Below are 18454 nucleotides of genomic sequence, written 5' to 3'. Positions count from 1 at the left end.
GGAGCAAACAACTTTGAGCTAAAGCCTCAATTAGTTTCTCTGATGCAACAGAATTGCAAATTTCATGGACTTTCATCAGAAGATCCTTTTCAGTTCTTAACTGAATTCTTGCAAATCTGTAATACTGTTAAAACCAATGGAGTTGATCCCAATGTCTATAAGCTTATGCTTTTCCCTTTTGCTGTTAGAGACAAAGCAAGAATATGGTTGGACTCTCAACCTAAAGATAGCTTGAACTCTTGGGATAAGCTGGTCACGGCTTTCTTAGCCAAGTTCTTTCCTCCTCAAAAACTGAGCAAGCTTAGAATGGATGTTCAAACCTTTAGGCAGAAAGAAGGTGAATCCCTCTATGAAGCTTGGGAAAGATACAAGCAACTGACCAAAAAGTGTCCTTCTAACATGCTTTCAGAATGGACCATCCTAGATATATTCTATGATGGTCTGTCTGAATTATCTAAGATGTCATTGGACTATTCTGCAGGTGGATCTATTCACCTGAAGAAAATGCCTGCAGAAGCTCAGGAACTCATTGAAATGGTTGCAAATAACCAATTCATGTACACCTCTGAAAGGAATCCTGTGAGTAATGGGACGCCTCAGAGGGAGGAAGTTCTTGAAATTGATGCTCTGAATGCCATATTGGCTCAGAACAAAATGTTGACTCAGCAAGTCAATATGATTTCTCAGAGTCTGAATGGTTTGCAAAATGCATCCAATAGTACTAAAGAAGCATCTTCTGAAGAAGAAGCTTATGATCCTGAAAACCTTGCAATGACAGATGTGAATTACATGGGTGAAGCCTATGGAAACACCTATAATCCCTCATGGAGAAATCATCCAAATTTCTCATGGAAGGATCAACAAAAGCATCAATAAGGCTTTAATAATGGTGGAAGAAACAGGTTTAGAAATAGCAAGCCTTTTCCATCATCATCTCAGCAACAGACAGAGAATTCTGAGCAGAGTCCCTCTAGCTTAGAAAATATAGTCTCTGATCTATCTAAGGCCACTCTAAGTTTCATGAATAAAACAAGGTCCTCTATTAGAAATTTGGAGGCATAAGTGGGCCAGCTGAGTAAAAGAGTCACTGAAACTCCTCCTAGTACTCTCCCAAGCAATACAGAAGAGAATCCAAAAAGAGAGTGCAAGGCCATAACCTTACTTGGTGTGGCCGAACCTAGAGAGGAGAAGGAGGACATGAATCCCAATGAGGAAGACCTCATGAGATGTCCTCTGGACAAAAAGGAGTTCCCAATTGAGGAACCTAAGGAATCTGAGGCTCATCTAGAGACCATAGAGATTCTATTGAACCTATTTCTGCCATTCATGAGCTATGATGACTATTCTTCCTCTGAAGAAGATGAAGATATTACTGAAGAGTAAGTTGCTAAGTACCTTGGAGCAATCATGAAGCTGAATGCCAAGTTATTTGGTAATAATACTTGGGTGGATGAACCTCCCTTGCTCACCAATAAACTGAATAACTTGATTAGGCAGACATTACCTCAAAAGAAAGAAGATCCCGGAAGGTTCTTAATACCTTGTACCATAGGCACCATGAATTTTGAGAAGGCTGTGTGTGACCTGGGGTCAGGCATAAACCTCATGCCACTCTCTGTCATGGAGAAACTGGGAATCTTTGAGGTTGAAGCTGCAAGAATCTCACTAGAGATGGCAGACAAATCCATGAAAAAGGCTTATGGACTAGTAAAGGATGTGCTAATGAAGGTTGAAAGCCTTTACATCCCTGCTGATTTCATAATCCTAGACACTGGGAAAGATGAGGATAAATCCATCATCCTTGGCAGACCTTTCCTAGCCACAGCAAAAGCTGTGATTGATGTTGACAGAGGAGAGTTGGTCCTTCAATTGAATGAGGACTACCTTGTATTCAAGACTCAAGGTTCTCCTTCTGTACACATGGAGAGGAAGCATGAAAAGCTTCTCTCAATACAAAGTCAAACAAAGCCCCCACATTCAAACTCTAAGTTTGGTGTTGAGAGGCCATAACCAAACTCTAAGTTTGGTGTTGGGAGGTGATGAGCAGATAATTTATACGCTTTTTGGCATTGTTTTTAGATAGTTTTTAGTATAATCTACCTACTTTTAGGGATGTTTTCATTAGTTTTTATGCTAAATTCACATTTCTAGACTTTACTATGAGTTTGTGTGTTTTTCTGTGATTTCAGGTAATTTCTAGCTGAAATTGAGGGACTTGAGTAAAACTCTCATAAAAGGTTAACAAAGGACTGCTGATGCTGTTGGAATCTGACCTCTCTGCACTCGAAATGGAGTTTTTGGAGCTACATAACTCTAAATGGTGCGCTCTCAATGGCATTGGAAAGTAGACATCCAGAGCTTTCCAGCAATATATAATAGTTCATACTTTATTCGGGATTATAGGACGTAAACTGGCGCTCAACGCCAGTTCCATGCTGCATTCTGGAGTCAAATGCCAGAAACACATCACGAACCAGAGTTGAACGCCAAAAACACATTACAACTTGGCGTTCAACTCCAAAAGAAGCCTCTTCACGTGTAAAGCTCAAGCTCAGCCCAAGCACACACCAAGTGGGCCCTGGAAGTGGATTTCTGCATCAATTACTTACTCTTGTAAACCCTAGTAGCTAGTCTAGTATAAATAGGACATTTTACTATTGTATTCAGAGTCTTTTGACCGATCCTGGATCCTGGATTGTATTTTTGATCCTGTGATCACGTTTTGGGGGCTGGCCATTCGGCCATGCCTGAACCTTTATCACTTATGTATTTTCAACGGTGGAGTTTCTACACACCAAAGATTAAGGGTGTGGAGCTCTGCTGTACCTCGAGTTTTAATGCAATTACTACTATCTTTTATTCAAATTCTATCTTATTTCTGTTCTAAGATACTGCTCGTACTTCAATCTGATGGATGTGATGATCCGTGACACTCATCATCATCCGTTCCTATGAACACGTGTCTGACAACCAATTCCGTTCTACAAGCAAAAGCTATAGTGTGTATCTCTTAGATTCCTGATGCACGACGCATGGTTGCCCTCACCTGACAACCGAGCCTTCCATTCCGTGAGATCAGAATCTTCGTGTTATAATCTAGAATTGATGGCGGCATTTAGGAGAATCCAGAAAGTCTAAACCTTGTCTGTGGTATTCCTTCTGAGAGGAATTCCGTGAATAATGGGACGCCTCAAAGGAAGAAAGTTCTTGAAATTGATGCTCTGAATGCCATATTGGCTCAGAACAAAATGTTGACTCAACAAGTCAACATGATTTCTCAAAGTCTGAATGGATGGCAAAATGCTTCCAACAGTACTAAAGAGGCATCTTCTGAAGAAGAAGCTTATGATCCTGAGAACCCTGCAATAGCAGAAGTAAATTATATGGATGAACCTTATGGAAACACCTATAATTTATCATGGAGAAATCATCCAAATTTCTCATGGAAGGATCAACAAAACCCTCAATAAGGCTTTAATAATGGTGGAAGAAATAGGCTCAGCAATATCAAGCCTTATCCATCATCTTCTCAGCAACAGACAGAGAATTCTGAACAGAGCACCTCTAACTTTGCAAATATAGTCTCTGATCTGTCTAAGGCCACTTTAAGCTTCATGAGTGAAAAAAGGTCCTCCATTAGAAATTTGGAGGCACAAGTGGCCAGCTGAGTAAGAAAGTCACTGAAACTCCTCCTATTACTCTCCCAAGTAATACTGAAGATAATCCAAAAAGAGAGTGCAAGGCCATTGATATAATCAACATGGCCGAACCTAGAGATGAAGGAGAAGACGTGAATCCCAATGAGGAAGACCTCATGGGACGTCTCTCAAGCAAGAAAGAGTTCCCTATTGAGGACCCAAGGGAATCTGAGACTCATATAGAGACCATAGAGATCCCATTAAACCTCCTTCTTCCATTCATGAGCTCTGAAGACTATTCTTCCTCTGAAGAGGATGAAGAGGTAACTAGAGAGCAAGTTGCTCAATATCTAGGAGCTATCATGAAGCTGAATGCCAAGTTATTTGGTAATGAGACTTGGGAAGGTGAACCTCCCTTGCTCATTAGTGAACTAGATACCTGGGTTCAGCAAACTCTACCTCAAAAGAGACAAGATCCTGGAAAATTCGTAATACCCTACACCATAGGCACCATGATCTTTGAAAAAGCTCTGTGTGAACTGGGGTCAGGTATAAATCTTATGCCACTCTCTGTAATGGAGAAGCTGGGGATCATTGAGGTATAACCTGCCATATTCTCATTACAAATGGCAGACAAGTCAGTAAGACAAGCTTATGGATTAGTAGAGGACATGTTAGTGAAGGTTAAAGGTCTTTACATCCCTGCTGATTTCATAATCTTTGACACTAGGAAGGAGGAGGATGAATGCATCATCCTTGGAAGACCCTTCCTAGCCACAGCAGGAGCTGTGATTGATGTTGATAAAGGAGAACTAGTCCTTCAATTAAATGGGGACTACCTTGTGTTTAAAGCTCAAGGATCTTCTTCTGCAACCATGGAGAGGAAGCATGAAAAGCTTCTCTCAGTACAGAGTCAAACAAAGTCCCCACAATCAAACTCTAAGTTTGGTGTTGGGTGGCCACAACCAAACTCTAAGTTTGGTGTTGACTCCCCACATCCAAACTCTAAGTTTGGTGTTAGGAGTCTACAACATTGACCTGATCACCTGTATGGCTCCATGAGAGCCCACTGTCAAGCTATTGACATTAAAGAAGCGCTTATTGGGAGGCAACCCCATTTTTATTTATCTAATTTTATTTTATTTTTATTGTTCTTTAATGTTTTATTAGGTTCATGATCATGTGGAGTCACGAAAAAAATACTAAAATTAAAAACAGAATAAAAAATAGCAGAAGAAAAATCACACCCTGGAGGAAGGACTTACTAGCGTTCAAACGCCAGTAAGGAGCATCTGGATAGCGTTCAACGCCAGAAACAAGCAGCATCCTGGCGTTTAAACGCCAGGAATATACCCTGAGGAGAGCTGGCACTGAACGCCAAAAACAAGCATGGAACTGGCGTTCAACGCCAGAAACATGTTGCAATTCGGCGTTGAATGCCCAAAATAAGCATCACTTCAGCGTTTAAACGCCAGAATTGTATTCAAAGGCGTTTTACATGCCTAATTGGTGTAGGGATGTAAATCCTTGACACCTCAGGATCTGTGGACCCCACAGGATCATCTCAGGATCTGTGGACCACACAGGATCCCCACTGATGAGCGAATAATTTATACGTTTTTTGGCATTGTTTTTAGGTAGTTTTTAGTAGGATCTAGCTACTTTTAGGGATGTTTTCATTAGTTTTTATGCTAAATTCACATTTCTGGACTTTACTATGAGTTTGTGTGTTTTTCTATAATTTCAGGTAATTTCTGGCTGAAATTGAGGGACCTGAGCAAAACTCTGATAAAAGGCTAACAAAGGATTGCTGATGCTGTTGGATTCTGACCTTCCTACACTCAAAATGGATTTTCTGGAGTTACAGAACTTCAAATGGCGCGCTCTCAATGGCGTTGGAAAGTAGACATCCAGAGCTTTCCAACAATATATAATAGTCCATAGTTTATTCGTGATTAGACGATGTAAACTGGCGCTCAACCCCAGTTCCATGTTGCATTCTGGAGTCAAACGCCAGAAACACGTCACGAACTAGAGTTGAACGCCAAAAACACGTTACAACTTGGTGTTCAACTCCAAAAGAAGCCTCTGCACGTGTAAAGCTCAAGCTCAGCCCAAGCACACACCAAGTGGGCCCCGTAAGTGGATTTCTATATCAAGTACTTACTTCTGTAAACCCTAGTAGCTAATCTAGTATAAATAGGACTTTTTACTGTTGTATTCAGTGTCTTTTGATTGGAAGGTCTTTTGACCATTCGGTCTTCTGATCACGTTTGGGGGCTGGGCATTCGGCCATGCCTGAACCTTCATCACTTATGTATTTTCAACGGTGGAGCTTCTACACACCATAGATTAGGGGTGTGGAGCTCTGCTGTACCTCAAGTTTTAATGCAATTACTACTATTTTCTATTCAATTCAGCTATTCCTGTTCTAAGATATTTGTTGCATTTCAACATGATGAATGTGATGATCTGTGACACTCATCATCATTCTCACCTATGAATGCGTGACTAACAACCACTTCCGTTCTACCTCAGACCAGGCGCATATCTCTTGGATTCCTTAATCAGAATCTTCGTGGTATAAGCCAGATTGATGGTGGCATTCATGAGAATCCGAAAAGTCTAAACCTTGTCTGTGGTATTCCGAGTAGGATTCAGGGATTGAATGACTGTGACGAGCTTCAAACTCGCGATTGTTGGGCGTGACGAAAAACGCAAAAGAATCAAGGGATTCTATTCCAACATGATCGAGAACCGACAGATGATTAGCCGTGCCGTGATAGAGCATTTGGACCTTTTTCACTGAGAGGATGGGATGTAGCCATTGACAATGGTGATGCCCTATATACAACTTGCCATGGAAAGGAATAAGATGGATTGAAGGAAGGCAGTAGGAAAGCAGAGATCCAACAGGGACAAGCATCTCCATACACTTATCTGAAATTCCTACCATTGAATTACATGAGTAACTCTATCTTTATTTTCTGCTTTATTTACTATCCAAAAACTCCATAACATTTATTATCCTCCTAACTGATATTTACAAGATGACCATAGCTTGCTTCATACCAACAATCTCCGTGGGACCGACCCTTACTCACGTAAGGTATTACTTGGACGACCCAGTGCACTTGCTGGTTAGTTGTGCGGAGTTGTGACTAAGTGTGATTCACGTTTGAGAGCGCTACCAAGTTTTTGGCGCCATCGTTGATGATCACAATTTCGTGCACCAAGTTTTTGGCGCCGTTGCCGAGGATTGTTCGAGTTTGGACAACTGACGGTTCATCTTGTTGCTCAGATTAGGTAATTTTCTTTTTGTTTTATTTTCAAAAATTTTTCAAAAAAAAAAATTATCCCTATTTTCGAAAAAAAAATATTATATTTTGAAAATAAATCATTCTATGGCTTCAGAATTTTTAAGAATAGATTCTAGAGTTTCATGAAGCATGTTGAAGCCTGGCTGGCTATAAAGCCATATCCAAATTCTTTTGGACTAAGGCTTCAACTAATCACCACAATGCATGTAATTCCATCCTAAAACTGGCTGGCTATGAAGCCATGTCTAACCCTTGGATTGGAGCTTTAGGCTAACATTGAAAGATTCCTGGAATCCTTCTTAAAATTTTTGAATTTCTTGTTTTCTTTTTCCTATATGTTTTTCAATATATATATATATATATATATATATATATATATATATAAAAGAAAATACAAAAAAATCATAAAATAAAAAAAAAACCAAAAATATTTTGTGATTCTTGTTTGAGTCTTGGGTCATGTTTTAAGTTTGGTGTCAATTGCATGCTTTAAAAATATTTCTTGCATTTTTCGAAAATTCATGCATTCATAGTGTTCTTCATGATCTTCAAGTTGTTCTTGGTAAGTCTTCTTGTTTGATCTTGATGTTTTCTTGTTTTGTGTCTTTTATTATTTTTCATGTGCATCTTTGCATTCATATTGTCTAAGCATTAAAGATTTCTAAGTTTGGTGTCTTGCATGTTTTCTTTACATCAAAAATTTTTCAAAAATATGTTCTTGATGTTCATCATAATCTTCAAGGTATTCTTGGTGTTCATCTTGACATTCATAGTGTTTTTGCAAGCATCATTGGTTTTGATCCAAAATTTTCATGTTTTGGGTCATAGTTGTGTTTTTCTCTTTCATCATTAAAAATTCAAAAATAAAAAAATATCTTTTCCTTTTCTCTCTCAACATTTTGAAAATTTGGGTTGACTTAGTAAAAAAATTTTAAAATTAGTTGTTTCTTGTAAGTCAAGTCAAATTTTCAAATTCTAAAAATCTTATCTTATTAAAACTTTTTCAAAAATCAAATCTTTTTCATTTTTTATTTAATTTTCGAAAAGTTAATTTTTTAAAATATTTTTCAAAAATCTTTTTCTTAGTTTTATCTTTATTTTCGAAAATTATGCTAACAATTAATATGATTGATTCAAAAATTTGAAGTTTGTTACTTTCTTGTTAAGAAAGATTCAATCTTTAAATTCTAGAATCATATCTTTTAGTTTCTTGTTAGTTAAGTAATTAATTTTAATTTTAAAAATTAAATCTTTTCTAACCATATCTTTTTAATCATATCTTTTCATTTTATCTTTTATATCATATTTTTTTTCAAAATTTTATCTTTTTTCAAAAATTTGATTTTAAAATATCTTTTCTAACTTCTTATCTTCTTATCTTCTTATCTTTTTAAATTTGATTTTCAAATCTTTTTCAACTAACTAATTAACTTTTTGTTTGTTTCTTATCTTTTTCAAAACCACCTAACAACTTTTCTCTCTCTAATTTTCGAAAATACCTCCCTCTTTTTCAAAAATCCTTTTTTTAATTAATTAATTGTTTTAAATTTTAATTTTAATTTTATTTCTTATCTTTATTTTTCGAAAATCATTTAACTCCTTTTTAAAATTTATTTTCGAAAATTTCTCCCTCTCTCATATTATTCTATTTATTCATTCATTTACTAACACTTCTCTTCATCTCAAATCACTGCCCTTATCCTCACCCTTGTGTTTGGATTCTCCTTTCTTTATCCCCTTTCTTCTTCTACTAATAATAAGGAACCTCTTTATTGTGACATAGAGGATTCCTCTTCTTTTTCTGTTATCTTCTCTTTCATATGAGCAGAAACAAGGAAAAAGGCATTCTTGTTGAAGCTGATCCAGAACCTGAAAGGACTCTGAAGAGAAAACTAAGAGAAACTAAATTACAACAATCCAGAGACAACCTTGCTGAAATTTTCGAACAAGAAAAGGAGATTGCAGCCGAACCCAATAACAAAAATGCAAGAAGGATGCTTGGTGATTATACTACACCTACTTCCAAGTTTGATGGAAGAAGCATCTCAATTCCTGCCATTGGAGCAAATAATTTTGAGCTGAAACCTCAACTAGTTGCTCTAATGCAACAGAACTGCAAGTTTCATGGTCTTCCATCAAAAGATCCCTACCAGTTTTTAACTGAGTTCTTGTAGATCTGTGAGACTATTAAGACTAATGGAGTAGATCCTGAAGTCTACAGGCTCATGATTTTCCCTTTTGCTGTAAGAGACAGAGCTAGAGCATGGTTGGACTCTCAACCTAAAGATAGCCTGGACTCCTGGGATAAGCTGGTCACAGCCTTCTTGGCTAAGTTCTTTCCTTCCCAAAAGCTGAGCAAGCTTAGAGTGGATGTTCAGACCTTCAAACAAAAAGATGGTGAATCCCTCTATAAAGCTTGGGAAAGATACAAACAGATGACCAAAAGATGTCATTTTGACATGTTTTCAGAATGGACCATGATAGATATATTATATTATGGTCTATCTGAGTTCTCTAAGATGTCATTGGACCATTCTGCAGGTGGATCCATTCACCTAAAGAAAACGCCTGCAGAAGCTCAAGAACTTATTGACATGGTTGCAAATAACCAGTTCATGTACACTTTTGAGAGGAATTGCGTGAATAATGGGACGCCTCAAAGGAAGGGAGTTCTTGAAATTGATGCTCTGAATGCCATTTTGGCTCAGAACAAAATGTTGACTCAGCAAGTCAACATGATTTCTCAAAGTCTGAATGGATGGCAAAATGCATCCAACAGTACTAAAGAGGCATCTTTTGAAGAAGAAGCTTATGATCCTGAGAACCCTGCAATAGCATAAGTAAATTATATGGATGAACCTTATGGAAACACCTATAATTCATCATGGAGAAATCATCCAAATTTCTCATGGAAGGATCAACAAAAGCCTCAACAAGGCTTTAATAATGATGGAAGAAATAGGCTCAGCAATATCAAGCCTTATCTATCATCTTCTCAGCAACAGACAGAGAATTATGAACAGAGTACCTCTAACTTAGCAAATTTAGTCTCTGATCTGTCTAAGGCCACTTTAAGTTTCATGAGTGAAACAAGGTCCTCCATCAGAAATATGGAGGCACAAGTGGGCCAGCTGAGTAAGAAAATCACTGAAACTCCTCTTAGTACTCTCCCAAGCAATACTGAAGAAAATCCAAAAAGAGAGTGCAAGGCCATTGATATAATCAATATGGCCGAACCTAGAGAGGAAGGAGAGGACGTGAATCCCAATGAGGAAGACCTCATGGGACGTCTCTCAAGCAAGAAGGAGTTCCCTATTGAGGACCTAAAGGAATCTGAGGCTCATATAGAGACCATAGAGATTCCATTAAACCTCCTTCTGCCATTCATGAGCTCTGAAGACTATTCTTCCTCTGAAGAGGATGAAGATGTAACTGGAGAGCAAGTTGCTTAATATCTAGGAGCCATCATGAAGCTGAATGCCAAGTTGTTTGGTAATGAGACTTGGGAAGGTGAACCTCCCTTGCTCATTAGTGAACTAGATACATGGGTTCAGCAAACTTTACCTCAAAAGAGACAAGATCCTGGTAAATTCTTAATACCCTGTACCATAGGCACCATGACATTTGACAAGGCTCTGTGTGACCTAGGGTCAGGCATAAATCTTATTCCACTCTCTGTAATGGAGAAACTGGGGATCATTGAGGTACAGCCTGCCATATTCTCATTACAAATGGCAGACAAGTCAGTAAGACAAGCTTATGGATTGGTAGAGGACATGTTGGTAAAGGTTGAAAGCCTTTACATCCCTGCTGATTTCATAATCTTAGACACTAGGAAGGAGGAGGATGAATGCATCATCCTTGGAAGACCTTTCCTAGCCACAGCAGGAGCTGTGATAGATGTTAATAGAGGAGAATTAGTCCTTCAATTGAATGAGGACTACCTTGTATTTAAGGCTCAAGGATCTTCTTCTTTAACAATGGAGAGGAAGCATGAAAAGCTTCTCTCAGTACAGAGTCAAACAAAGCCCCCACAATCAAACTCTAAGTTTGGTGTTAAGAGGCCACAGCCAAACTCTAAGTTTGGTGTTGAATCCCCACATCCAAACTCTAAGTTTGGTGTTGGGAGTCTACAACATTGACCTGATCACCTGTGAGGCTCCATGAGAGCCTACTGTCAAGCTATTGACATTAAAGAAACGCTTATTGGGCGGCAACCCAATTTTTATTTATCTAATTTTATTTTATGTTTTCTTTAGGTTGATGATCATGTGAAGTCACAAAAATAACTGCAAAAATCAAAACAAATTCAAAAATAGCATTAAAAACAGCACACCCTGGAGGAGGAACTTACTGGCATTTAGTAAGAGTAGCAAAAAGAGGAGGAACTTACTGGTGTTTACTCAAGACTCAAACAAGAAACATAAAATATTTTTGATTTTTATGATTTTCTGATTTTTTGTATTTTCTTTTATTTTTTCGAAAAATATATGGAAAAAGAAAGTAAGAAATTCAAAATCTTTAAGAAGAATTCCAGGAATCTTTCAATGTTAGTCTAAAGCTCCAATTCAGGGGTTAGACATGGCTTAATAGCCAGTCAGCTTTAGGAGATACAAATCAGGCATGCAACAGATGATAAGTCATCCACACCATATACATACCCAATTTGTTCATTTGTTGAAGACCAATCCCAAAGGAGTTTGGATATGGCTTTACAGCCAGCTAGGATTCAACATATTACCATGAAACTCTAGAATTCATTCTTGAAAGTTTTGAAGCCATAGAATAATTTAAAAAATTTTTCGAAAATAATTTTTTTTGAAAACCGAAAACAAAGAAAAATTTTGAAAAATATTTTTGAAAACTTTTTGAAAAGAAAATTACCTAATCTGAGCAACAAGATGAACCGTTAGTTGTCCAAACTCGAACAATCCCCGGCAACGGCGCCAAAAACTTGGTGGACGAAATTGTGATCACATCAATGTAGTATTCTTTGTTATTGTATGGAATTATTATTATGGCTCTTTGCTATGTGTGGACACAACTCCGTTCAACTAACCAGCAAGTGTACTGGGTCGTCCAAGTAATACCTTACGTAAGTAAGGGTCGATCCCACAGAGATTGTTGGTATGAAGCAAGCTATAGTCATCTTGTAAATCCCAGTCAGGTAGAGTCAAATGTAATTGGATTAGATATTTAAAAGATAAATAAAATAAATGGATAGAAATACTTATGTAAATTAATAGTGGGGATTTCAGATAAGCGTGTGGAGATACTGTGCCCTTTCTTTTTCTACTTTCCTACTTCTTCCTTCAATCCCTCTTACTCCTTTCCATGGCAAGCTGTATGTAGGGTATCACTGTTGTCAATGGCTACATCCCATCCTCTCAGTGAAAAAGGTCCAAATGCTCTGTCATAGCATGGCTAATCATCTGTCGGTTCTCAATCAGGTTGGAATAGAATCCCTTGATTCTTTTGCGTCTGTCACTAACGCCCAGCCTTCAGGAGTTTGAAGCTCGTCACAGTCATTCAATCCCAGAATCCTACTCGGAATACCACAGACAAGGTTAGACCTTCCGGATTCCCATGAATGCCGCCATCAATTCTAGCTTATACCACGAAGATTCTGATTAAGGAATCCAAGAGATATGCGCCCGGCCTAGAGTAGAACGGAAGTGGTTGTCAATCACGCGCGTTCATAGGTGAGAATGATGATGAGTGTCACGGATCATCACATTCATCAAGTTGAAGTGCAACGAATATCTTAGAACAGGAATAAATGAAATTTATAGGAAAATAGTAGTAATTGTATTGAAGCTTGAGGTACAGCAGAGCTCCACACCCTTAATCTATGGTGTGTAGAAACTCCACCGTTGAAAATACTTAAGTGAAAGGTTCAAGCATGGCCGAATGGCCAGCCCCCATGATCTGAGAACTAATTGTCCCAAGATGTCTAATACACTAGTAAAAAGTTCTATTTATAATAAACTAGCTACTAGGGTTTACAGAAGTAAGTAATTGATGCATAAAACCACTTCCGGGGCCCACTTGGTGTGTGTTTGGGCTGAGCTTGGTCTGTCCACGAGCTGAGGCTTTTATTGGAGTTGAACGCCAAGTTGTAACGTGTTTTGGGCGTTCAACTCTGGGTTGTGACGTGTTTCTGGCGTTTGACTCTAGACAGCAACATGGAACTGGAATTGAGCGCAAGTTTACGTCGTCAATTCCCGAATAAAGTATAAACTATTATATATTGCTGGAAAGCTCTAAATGTCTACTTTCTAACGCCGTTGAGAGCGCACCATTTGGAGTTCTGTAGCTCTAAAAAGGCCATTTCAAGTGCAGGGAGGTCAGAATCCAACAGCATCAGCAGTCCTTTGTCAGCCTTGCTTTTAGAGTTTTGCTCAGGTCCCTCAATTTCAGTCAAAATTTACCTGAAATCACAGAAAAACACACAAACTCATAGTGAAGTCCAGAAATGTGAATTTAACATAAAAACTAATGAAAACATCCCTAAAAGTAGCTTGAACTTACTAAAACTACCTAAAAACAATGCCAAAAAGCGTATAAATTATCCGCTCATCAGCTTTGAGCATTAATGGATAGGAGGGCCTAAAGGAATAAAATCCTGGCCTAAGCGGCTAAATCAAGTTGTCCCTAACCATGTGCTTGTGTCATGATGGTCCAAGTGAAAAGCTTGAGACTGAATGGTTAAAGTCGTGATCCAAAGCAAAAAGAGTGTGCTTAAGAACTATGGACACCTCTAACTGGAGACTTTAGCAAAGCTGAGTCACAATCTGAAAAGGTTCACCCAGTTATGTGTCTGTGGCATTTATGTATCCGGTGGTAATACTGGAAAACAAAGTGTTTAGGGCCACGGCCAAGACTCATAAAGTAGTTGTGTTCAAGAATCAACATACTAAACTAGGAGAATCAATAACACTATCTAAAATTCTAAGTTCCTATAGATGCCAATCATTCTGAATTTCAAAGGATAAAGTGAGATGCCAAAACTGTTCAGAAGCAAAAAGCTACTAGCCCCGCTCATCTAATTGGGACTAAGTTTCATTGATATTGTAAGATTCATTGTATATTCTCTTCTTTTTATCCTATTTATTTTCAGTTGCTTGGGACAAGCAACAATTTAAGTTTGGTGTTGTGATGAGCGGATAATTTATACGCTTTTTGGCATTGTTTTTAAATAGTTTTTAGTATGATCTAACTAATTTTTAGTATATTTTTATTAGTTTTTAAGCAAAATTCACATTTCTAGACTTTACTATGAGTTTGTGTGTTTTTCTATGATTTCAGGTATTTTCTGGCTGAAATTGAGGGACCTGAGCAAAAATCTGATTTAGAGGCTGAAAAAGGACTGCTGATGTTGTTGGATTCTGACCTCCCTGCACTCGAAATGAAATTTTTGGAGCTACAGAAATCCAAATGGCGCGCTCTTAATTGTGTTGGAAAGTAGACATCCAGGGCGTTGAAAATTATACATCCATACTTTGCTCGAGTTTTGACGACGCAAATTGGCATTTGAACGCCAACTTGCTGCCCTATTCTGGCGTTAAACGCCAGAAACAGGTTACAAGCTAGAGTTAAATGCCCAAAATAGGCTGCAAACTGGCGTTTAACTCCAAGAGAAGTCTCTACACATGAAAGCTTCAATGCTCAGCCCAAGCACACGCCAAGTGGGCCCGAAAGTGGATTTCTGCATCATTTACTTATTTCTGTAAACTCTAGTAACTAGTCTAGTATAAATAGGACCTTTTACTATTGTATTATACATGCTGGGATCTTTGATCAGTTTTATGCTATCTTAGACTTTTATGGGGGTTGGCCATTCGGCCATGCCTGGACCTTCATCACTTATGTATTTTCAACGGTGGAGTTTCTACACACCATAGATTAAGGTGTGGAGCTCTGCTGTTCCTCAGAAATTAATGCAATTACTATTGCTCCTCTCTTCAATTCAAGCTTATTCTTGTTCTAAGATATTCATTTGTACTTCAACCTGATGGATATGATGATCCGTGACACTCATCATCATCCTCACTCATGAACGCGTGCCTGACAACCACTTCCGTTCTACCTTCGATTGAATGTGTATCTCTTGGATTCCTGGTCCATGCGTTTGATTGCCTCTCCTGACAACAGAGCCTTCAATTCCTTGAGATCAGAGTCTTCGTGCTATAAGCTAGAACCAATTGACAGCATTCTTGAGATCCGAAAAGTCTAAACCTTGTCTGTGGTATTCCGAGTAGGATCTGGGATAGGATGACTGTGACGAGCTTCAAACTCATGACTGTTGGGCGTAGTGACAGACCCAAAGGGATCATTGGATCTTATTCCGACACAAGTGAGAACCGACAGATGATTAGCCATACGTAACCCGTAGCTGGACCATTTTCACTAAGAGGATGGACTGTAGCCATTGACAACGGTGATCCCCCTACATACAGCTTATCATGGAAAGGAGTATGAATGATTGAATAAAGACAGTAGGAAAGCGGAGATCCAGAAGGAATAACGCATCTCCATACGCTTATCTGAAATTCTCACCAATGAATTACAGAAGTATCTCTATCTTTATTTCATGTTTATTTATCTTTTAATTATCAAAACTCCATAACCATTTAAATCCGCCTGACTGAGATTTACAAGATGACCATAGCTTGCTTCAAGCCGACAATCTCCGTGGGATCGACCCTTACTCACGTAAGGTTTATTACTTGGACGACCCAGTGCACTTGCTGGTTAGTTGTGCTAAGTTGTGAAAAATAGTTGAGATTACAATTGTGCGTACCAAGTTGTTTGCGCCATTGAGATCACAATTTCGTGCACCATCCACTAAATACATAAGTCCAACACACTCTAAATAAATAAGTCCAACACATTCTACATAAATAAGTCCACTAATTACATAAGTCCAATACACACTCTAAATAGATAAGTTCAATATAGACATCATTTTCTCATCGCCGATTTTACATCCTTGTATAATTTCTTGCATTTCTTTGCAACCCGGTTAAAAGCGGACGAGGTATATCGATTAGCACTCCGACGTGGGGGATCAACTCTAAGGTTGTATCCTTTTCTTTTTTCGCTAGTGGTTGTACCTATGAAAACATTCAATAACAAACTAATCAAAGTAAACCTATAAGGAAGTTACTTTACCGAGTTATCAAACCAAACTAATAAGAAAATTATTTTACCAGTCTAACCAATAAATTATTTTACCTACACTAGGCGCTAGACCATCATCTGGACCATCACCACCCTCATCCTCGTCCTCATGCTCATCTGGATGGTCAACCAGAAAGTCATCAACCTCATGTTCAACTGCCTAGTTGCTCTCCTGAATTAGACCCCTCGGAATACGCCGTGAATGTCTGTTTTGTATGATCCCCCTTGTGGCATCATCACTCCTACTATAGTCAATAGAAAGTCTACCTCCAGAATTACCAGAAGAAGTGAGCTGGCAAGGTCTCATATCCAATGACAATCTACCTGGATCAATCCCACTCGGTTGGGCCCTATAGTCGGTGGGAATGTCTTTGTAACCTGGATGTGAGTAACCTGGCACATAAGCCATGAATCCAAGCAGCTGGCTAAACAAACCCTGTTCACCCGATTCTTGGTGCGGGATACTCCAATACTGTTGATGTACTAGATATGGTGGTGTGAAATAATCCACAGAATGCGTGTCAAGAATGTATGGTGTGAACTGCTCAGGCTCTTGCTGTGCCTGTGGTTGTAGAGGGGGTTGCAGTTGCGATGGTGATGGTGGCAGCGGTGGTTGTACTTGTTGATTCTCTTGATTATGCATACGATTACCGTCTTGATTCTCTTGCGATTCGAGATCTGACAGGCGCAAGTGGTTACCATATGTACCTCGGTACCAATGCAAGTAGATTTCTAGCTGATGCTGTGAGGGCACCATGTGCTCGACAAGAACATGACTATACTAATTCGTCGAATGCATAACCCAGAATGAGTGGGTTCTAGACCAATCTTGATTCTTGGGACCGGTTAAAACCTCGCCATGTGCTTCACCTAGATCCCACTCTTGATGAGAAATGCCCTGAGTCAAGCCAAAATGTCTCCTCAGTCTATTAGATGCATGCCACTCAATGCATTCAAAAGATATAAGCGGAATTATGGCACTCCATATGGCCGAATGCTGACGGATATCAGGAGGAATTAAGTGTGCTTCGATCCGCCCCATTGCATAAGCCTCCCAAACAAACTGTCTAGATTACGCAAGTAAAGGAGGATTACACACCGAATAATAACACAGCTAAAGGAAAACAAATACTTATTTGTTACAACATACATGTCCTTCTTGCAGATCATCCAATGCTCTCCTAAAGTGAGCAAGACTACGATATCTGTAGGGCCGATCGGCACACTCCCAATTATGCCACCTGACATCAGACAATTCATTAAATAACATTTATCAATGAAGTTTAAAATACATCGCGCACCACTATTTAAAAGCATGTAGTATTTAAATTTACCAGTTTGCTATCGGAAAGAGTTGAGGATTGCCAGGAATTGGTCCAAGGAATGGTAGCCAGATCCAAGCCCAAGTAAGCAAAAGTGTCAGCGGACCATCAATCTCCTTATATTCGACTCGAGTTGCCCTACACAGCGCTCTATAAAGGTGTGTCAGGCATGCCGATCCCAGCTAAACTGTATGATCCCAGAAAAGTTGTGGAGTAACGGCAGAAACTTCCAGTGCACCCCTGCCCCAGACTTATCTCCAAATATAACGGTACAAAATAATAATATTATGTGGCACTTCACATATCTCTGAATCTGAATATTGTCAGCTAACACTATACGATCCTTCAGTGCTCGAAACCAGGTCAACTTAATGAAACTTCCTCTACACTCTGTCTTTCTAGGTGCAACACCAAACTGATCCAAGTATTCAGCCTCTAACGCCTCATAACTGCTGAGTGTTGGTTCTGTAACTGGCAAACCATTTGTCAGAAGACCAAGAATAATCGCCACGTCCTCCAACGTCATCGCACACTCACCAACCGGTAAATAGAATGTGTGAGTCTCAGGACGCCATCTTTCAATAAGAGTATTAACCAATGCCAACAGATATTGGACAATTCCAATATGGGAAATGTGATAAAAGCCTGTCTCCCATAAATGTCCCTCTACAACCTGATTATACCGGTCTGGCGGTGTGAAGTAGTCACATTGCAACATTCGTGAACCCTATAAAAGACAGTCACGATTCCACATTATACAGATATAACCTTATTTAGTTAACAACATAAATTTATCATAGTCACATTTTCATAATCACATAACTAGCAAAACATAATCATGTTAACAACTATATTATTAACTACTCAAAATACACTAACTTTAATTACGAAAAATTCACATCTATATTTTTTACAATATAACGGTTATCAATAAATCTTAAATATAAATCTAATTATTTTTAGATGCATTAAAATTACCCATTCAAATGTC

At 38.6% G+C, this 18454-nt stretch overlaps 1 protein-coding gene and 1 non-coding gene across 2 annotated transcripts; both read right to left on the bottom strand.

Moving 5' to 3' along the window:
* Window positions 1–297: 297 nt before the first annotated feature.
* On the bottom strand, window positions 298–405 carry LOC112719188 (small nucleolar RNA R71). Its single transcript, XR_003161500.1, has one exon. It is a non-coding gene; the product is annotated as a small nucleolar RNA R71 (small nucleolar RNA).
* A 16517-nt stretch (window positions 406–16922) lies between these two features.
* On the bottom strand, window positions 16923–18181 carry LOC140175696 (serine/threonine-protein phosphatase 7 long form homolog). Its single transcript, XM_072204233.1, has 3 exons — window positions 17637–18181; window positions 17292–17382; window positions 16923–17204 (listed from the first exon to the last, which is right to left on the bottom strand). The coding sequence occupies exons 1-3, from the start codon at window positions 18179–18181 to the stop codon at window positions 16923–16925; spliced, it is 918 nt and encodes a 305-aa protein (XP_072060334.1).
* Window positions 18182–18454: the final 273 nt, after the last annotated feature.

The sequence above is a fragment of the Arachis hypogaea genome, chromosome 10 (assembly GCF_003086295.3).
Source record: "Arachis hypogaea cultivar Tifrunner chromosome 10, arahy.Tifrunner.gnm2.J5K5, whole genome shotgun sequence".
Lineage (NCBI taxonomy): Eukaryota > Viridiplantae > Streptophyta > Magnoliopsida > Fabales > Fabaceae > Arachis > Arachis hypogaea.
The sequence above is the reverse complement of the archived record's forward strand: the minus strand, read 5'-3'. Positions and strand labels throughout refer to the sequence as shown.